Below are 6,208 nucleotides of genomic sequence, written 5' to 3'. Positions count from 1 at the left end.
ATGGGTTCTGGATCCGGCCCACGGAAGGTCCAGAAATCGCATCATGGTTCTGATTCATATAGTTTGGGCTGCACCATTCTTCTCTCTCTTTTTCTCTTCCTGACGGCGGCGCCTCTTCCCTCCCTTCTGGCTTCTCCCTGCCCTGCGGAGGAAGGGGGCTAGCCTTTGATTGGTGCCAGCAGCATTGTTTCCCTCTGATTGGCTGCAGAGTTCTTTCCTCCTCCCTCCCTCCTCCTAGAGCCTAGGGCCTGGGCTTTGTTTGTGCCAGTGTGATTACTCGATGGCTGCCATTTAAGGCAGCCCCTCTCCGGCCCTCAACTGGCTCACTGCTCCTGCCGCCGCAGCGAGTGGTTACTACACGATCCAAAGATTAAACAAAAAAATAATAAAGTTCTGAAGGTCCCAGTTCTGCACCGCAGCATATCTGTTCCGTTCTGAGACACCCTCCCAGGGTTCTGGGGTGTATGAAGCCATGTTTCCCTGTTTTTAACTCTGCTACCGAAACCGTCTTCCCCCTCCAGGACGGGAGAGCGGAGAACACGCGTCTTGCAGAAGGAACCGCTCGCTGCATTCGGTAGCGGAGTTAAAAACAGGGAATCAAGGCTTCATACACCCCAGAACCCTGGGAGGGTCTCTCAGAACGGAACAGATATGCTGCGGTGCAGAACTGGGACCTTCAGAACTTTATTATTTTTTTGTTTAATCTTTGGATCGTGTAGTAACGAAAGAATGCGCACTCATACTCCTTCCCGCAGCGAGGTTTGAGGACAGTGATCTGGCCCTCGACTTTAAAAGGTTGCTGAGCCCTGTCTCTGGGGGTGCAAAAAAGAATTTGGAAGTGTTTGTTTTAATTTTGGGGGCCATGCTATTTGACAACCCTCTCTTTTTCAAGAGCTAATTTCAGGGCTATGAGAGCCTAATGAAAAGCCTTTTGTTTGTTTTTAATAAAAAAAACCTTCAAAATGTGACAAATGTTTGTGGGGGCTCCACTTGTTGCTGCTGCTGCTGAGGGGGCCCTGGATCTCAGCCCCAAATGTCTGCCATGATGGTAGCAGGATGGGAGAAGTCAAGTGCCCAGAATCATAAAGGAAAAGTATTTTCTGCATCTTTCTTGAACGAAATGTATATGTCTGAAACCTCAGACAAAGCTCATGTTGACAGCATTGAAGCTGTTGTTCAGTAACCAATTAATGTCATATTTATCACTGCTGATAAATATGTCCTAAATAAACAACCATATATATTTGCCTTCTGGAAGGTGGGGCACGATGCTGAGGGAATCTGTATTATATCTGGAGGAGAGAAGGCGGAAGGGGGGAAGCTCAGTGCACCCAGAAGACGCCAGTTGTTGGTTATAGTTGCATCTATACAAAGTGCATAGCCTTTGCCCTCCATAAAGAAATGGGAAGGAGACAAGAGCTGGAATAGCTGACCAGAAGGAAATGTAACCTGGGAACTTCATGTTGCTCCCCAGCTCCCTGACCCCAAGAAAAGACTCCTCCAGGGAGGCAGGTGAGCATCACAGCTAAACCCCCCATTATGCTCTCCAGCAGCTAATCGCTCAGAACAGGGCTTTTTTCATTCAGTTCTTTGTGTTGGGGGGGGGGTTACCTTCCCTTCTTCCCTTGCAATCATGACAAAAATGAAACCTCCATGGCAATGCTTTCAGCCCCAGAAGAGGAGCTCCCCTTGGTGTCAAGGGAGGGGTCCAAGGGAGCATCTGGAGCCCTGCCTTCCCTTCTGTCGCTGGGCCCTTCCCCTCCTCTCTCTGCCATCCCAGGGCCACTCTTGACTCCCCAGCAGGAGACTGGATCTGTCTGTGATGATTAGATGTCCTGGCTGGTTGAAGGACCACTTCCTGTTTCCTGGAACTCCATCCTGCCTTCTCATGCAAGGTGGAGTCATGAAGCAGGTGAAGGCTGAGCACACCTAAGGGTGGCGCGGGGGGTGGGTGGGATTCTGCTTAACCTTTCCCCGTCTGCTCCTTTAATGGATCCACATCCCCACACCAAAAGGGGCAGTGTGAGGGCGCAATCAGTGTTATGGAGCTGCCCTGAAAATCATTGCTTTGTGACCGTAAGAGGCCCTTCTCAAAAAAAACAAGCATCAAGAGAATTTAAGCTACAGAATTTAAAACAAACAGATAATTACAAAAAAAGAAAGCAGTCTGGTGCCACATTGCGTAGGAGTTAGTTTAACACACACTACCTGGGGCTGCCTTTGAAAAGAGCTCAGAAAGTTCAGCTGGCTGAAAGAGCTGCAGACACACTGCTGACCAGGGCTGGCTATAGGCAGCATAGGACTCCCATATTAGAACAGCCCCGTCTGCCTAATTGTCTGTTTCTGGACACAATGTGCTGGTTATCACCTATAATCCTGCTTTGCCTAATTAAAAAATGCCATGTCCTGTATTGATAGTTTTGTTCAGTATTTCAGATCTCCCCCCCCCCCACCAAATTAGGGATTCTCTCCAAGGACCTGTGTTTGAAAGGGTGCGTGAATGTGAAAAGTCCTGCATTTAAACTCTGGGTAGCCAAGCACAGACAGACTGACAGATTCATGAGTATCTGGGTGTGTGCATGCATGTGTGACAAATTCCAGGGGGGGGGGCCATCCTGTGAGGCTGCAGGAGATTGGAATGGATTGTTTTGAAGTCACTTCAGTACCAGGTGGAAAGAGAAAACCAACTGTCCACCAACCCCCCTCTCTGCCCTGCCCTGGATTCACCACCCTGTTCCTTGTTTTACTGCCCTGTATTTTGCCTCACACTTACTAAGCTAAATTTTGGCTTAGTTTTGGTTTAGCAAACCTGACTAACATGCCACTTTCAAACCTGAAATCTTTTTTCCTCCCGTTTTGGTTTGGAAGTTGGAGGAAAGTCAGATTCATGATCTGCGACTGCCCATTTATTTGGACTTTTCAGCACTGTGGCCGCTGTCACCCCTAAGCTCACGTCAGCAATGTCTAGGCAACACAGTGACCATGTATATACGCAATGGACAAGCTTTACAGAATTCCTTCAAACCATAACAAGTACAAAATGAAATCTTTAGTCTCAAAGTCTCTGGAAATCTTTAAATGAAGTGAGGTACCAGACTTTGCAGGATGAAAGACAAGCTGTGAAGCTTTGTGTATTCAGCAAATATGATGTCCAACACTGAACAGTGATTCCGGATATTGACTACTGTTTTGTGGAATTCTTGTCAGCGTGGTGGGAGGATATAGAATTGCTGCATAAACTGAAAATAAAATTTTGCAGGCGATGACCTGCATGACATACCACTTTACAAAAATTTTAAAGTAGAATACAAACAGTAATGAAAAAGAGTACATACTCTTTTAGTAACAATATTTTTTGAAAAACATAAAGCTAATAACAAGGAGATTGAGTTTAAAGGTACGGTGCGAAGTAACAATACAAATACAAGGAGATTGGGATAAATTGAGCAGTGTAAAGTTACAGACAAAATACAAATAATCAAATGAAATTTGAAACAATTAAGGTCTAAATTAAGAGTTGAGAACCCCTGGATAAATGGTTTGAAACATGAAAAGAAACTGTTTCTTGCTGCCGTAACTGTCGCTCATAATCTTTTCTGATGCTAACTGCCTTCTGATTCACCCATAAAACAGTAAATAATAGATCCGTATCTGAATGATTATGGGGAAATGTTCTCCCAGAGGTGCCTCCAAATTAGCATTACGAATATGCGATTGGTGTTCACCAATCCGAACCCCCACAGCTCGAGTGGTAGAGCCTATATGCAATAAATTGCCAGCTGCTGCCTTTGCTGCCTTCGTGTGTTGTGATGGCGGCAGCAGCGGCAGAGGCAGCAACCCCCTCATTCCACTAACGAAAGGAACCTCTGAAGCCTGGTGCTGGGCTGGCTCCCTCCACCATCCCTCCACTTGGATACCCACTCACACACACAGAGAGGGACGCATGCAGCCTCTTGCCTTCCCTCACGTTGCGCACTGCCCTCAACCTCAACTTGCCCTCTTGGTCAGGCTGCCGAGAGGGAGGGGAGGGTGGGCTTCTGCTGGGCCAGAGCCGCTTCTCTTCTGGGAGACACCCCCCTCCAAACCCCCTCCTTTTTGTGTTCTGAGCGGCTGTGTTGCAGGGCCCCCGGGTATCATAAATACCCTCTATTTAAAACTTTTTCTTATCAGGCAATCATCAAAATTTTTATTTATAGACATATTACTGATTTATTTTTAGCTGCTTTTGGGGGGCCCTCCTCACCTGTGCCCCTAGTGGGTGCTTTCCTCGCTGTCCCCTAACTATGGCCCTGACCCCAATCACTGCAGCCTGTGTGGGAAAGCCTTGAGGAGCTCACTGTGTGCAAGGGGGCTTTCCCAGGAGAGAAGCTGTACTGGTGCTCCGAGGGCAGGAAGAGCTTTGGCTGGAAATCGTTGCTCACTTCACACAAAAGGATCCACATGGGGAAGAAGCCATACAGGTGCTCTGAGTGCAGGAAGAGCTTGGGGGTCAGAATCCACACAGGTGAGAGAAACCTTCCCATTGCCCTGACTGCAGTTAGAGCTTCAGCCAGGTAGCCCCTCTCCCCTGACACACGGGAGAACCAACACAAGAAGAGGGGGAGAAGAAGGATCTGAAATATTTTCCTTGAAGCTTGAATTGGTTTTTATTTTTTTATTTGTTTTATTTGATGTGTTGTGAAGCGCTTTGAGGCTTTTTCTTTAAAATAGAAAGCGGTATAGAAATGAAATGAATAATAAGGATAATTTCATTGCCAAAAGTAAAAAATGGCACCTCGGCATTCCATTGTGGTGACCGTAGCCTAGGTTTAAGGAGACATTTAGCAATTAACTGATAGATATCTGAGTTTTTAATCCTGCCATGGAAGGATGTCATCAGCAGGGCTCCCTCTCCCACTAATAAGGCTGAAGGTGGCTGAAGCACAAGATGGAGGTTGTGGAGCCTTGGCTTCCAGTATTTTCTCTTGATTATAATTATATCATCACTCCCCTCACCCTGGAAGAAATCCAGTTAACCGCTCCACCTGTTTCTTTGTTAGATCATTTGGTTGCAATGCCGTCGCACAAGAAGAGGAAGATAGATTTGGAGTGCCGCATTTTCAATAAGAAATGGACACATGACTATTTCTTTGTGGAGCTGAAAGGCATGCCCGTGTGCCTCATTTGTGGTGAGGCCCTTTCCATCCTGAAGAAGGCCAACCTGCAGAGGCACTACAGGACGAAGCACATCCAGTACGAGGAGTTCCAAGGGCAACTGCGCGAGGAGAAGGTCAAGGCGCTGAAAATGGACCTGCACGCCCAGCAAGGCATCGCCCCAGAACCAAGGAAGGAAATGGACAGCGTGGAGCAAGCCAGCTTCGTGGTGAACGAGCTGGTCTCCAAAAACCTTCACCCGCTCTCCAGAGGCAAGCTGGTGAAGGAGTGCATTGTGGCCACCGCCGCTCTCTTGGCCCCAGAGAAGCTGAAGCTCTTTGAGAGCGTGAGCTTCTCTCGCAGGAGGGGCCCAGCTCACAGCAAGAACTCGACTCGGGGAATGGAGGGGTCTCTGGCAAGGGACCCCCGGGGCCCCCGATTACCAGAGGTGAACTTGGAAAGCCAGCTGCTAGCGGCCACATTGTTGATGCCGCCAGGCAAAAGTGAGCTTGAAAAAGAAACACAGCCACAAGTGTCACACTGAAAAGCTGCTTAGTTGAATGTTTATCATTATTTTATATATATTCACGTCTTTATTTTTTTCTTAAGTTCTTCATCATCAGAATTTTATCATTCGTACGCCACCCATCTAACTGCGTTGCCCTACTACTCTGGGTGGCTTCCAACAAAATATTAGAAACACAAGAGCCCTCAAACAGTAAAATCTTCAGCTGTGAAGTTATATAATTTTTACATTTTTTTATCTTGCAGATTATAGAAGATGGTTCTGGAATTGGTTGGCTCCGCCTAACACTTCCTCTTGCTCTGCCAAGCAATGGGCATCAGTCCCCACTGCTTCTGTTTGGACCCCACTCCCCACAAAATAGATTTTTCCAATGGGTCACTGGCCTTTCATTTAACAAATAACGAAAGGTTCCCCACAGCAGAGTGTTTAAGTGTAGGCTGGTGCCAAAGGTAGAGGCAAATGGTTGCAATGTATTAACCTATGTTGCTTGGCTATTTTCCTTTTTTTCTTCCGTGACGGACTTTCAAGAAATCGACCTGGTGGTGAGGC

General features: G+C 47.1%; 1 protein-coding gene across 3 annotated transcripts in view; it reads left to right on the top strand.

Moving 5' to 3' along the window:
• Positions 1 to 6,201, top strand: part of LOC309362437 (general transcription factor II-I repeat domain-containing protein 2-like) — a 28,627-nt gene extending 22,426 nt beyond the window's left edge. For 2 of the 3 annotated variants that reach the window (XM_081931790.1, XM_081931788.1), the window contains exon 3: positions 5,905 to 6,201. In XM_081931790.1, coding sequence (XP_081787916.1) covers positions 5,905 to 6,020 — 116 coding nt within the window. In that variant the 3' untranslated portion in view covers positions 6,021 to 6,201. Of the gene's footprint in view, positions 1 to 2,458; positions 4,505 to 5,039; positions 5,363 to 5,904 lie in introns of those variants that run through there. The other variant, XM_081931789.1, reaches the window with a different exon arrangement.
• The last annotated feature ends 7 nt before the right edge of the window (positions 6,202 to 6,208 follow it).

The sequence above is a fragment of the Podarcis melisellensis genome, assembly GCF_964234715.1.
Source record: "Podarcis melisellensis genome assembly, contig: HAP1_SCAFFOLD_263, whole genome shotgun sequence".
Lineage (NCBI taxonomy): Eukaryota > Metazoa > Chordata > Lepidosauria > Squamata > Lacertidae > Podarcis > Podarcis melisellensis.
Note: the sequence above shows the minus strand (reverse complement) of the source record. Positions and strands in the feature narration are given on the sequence as shown.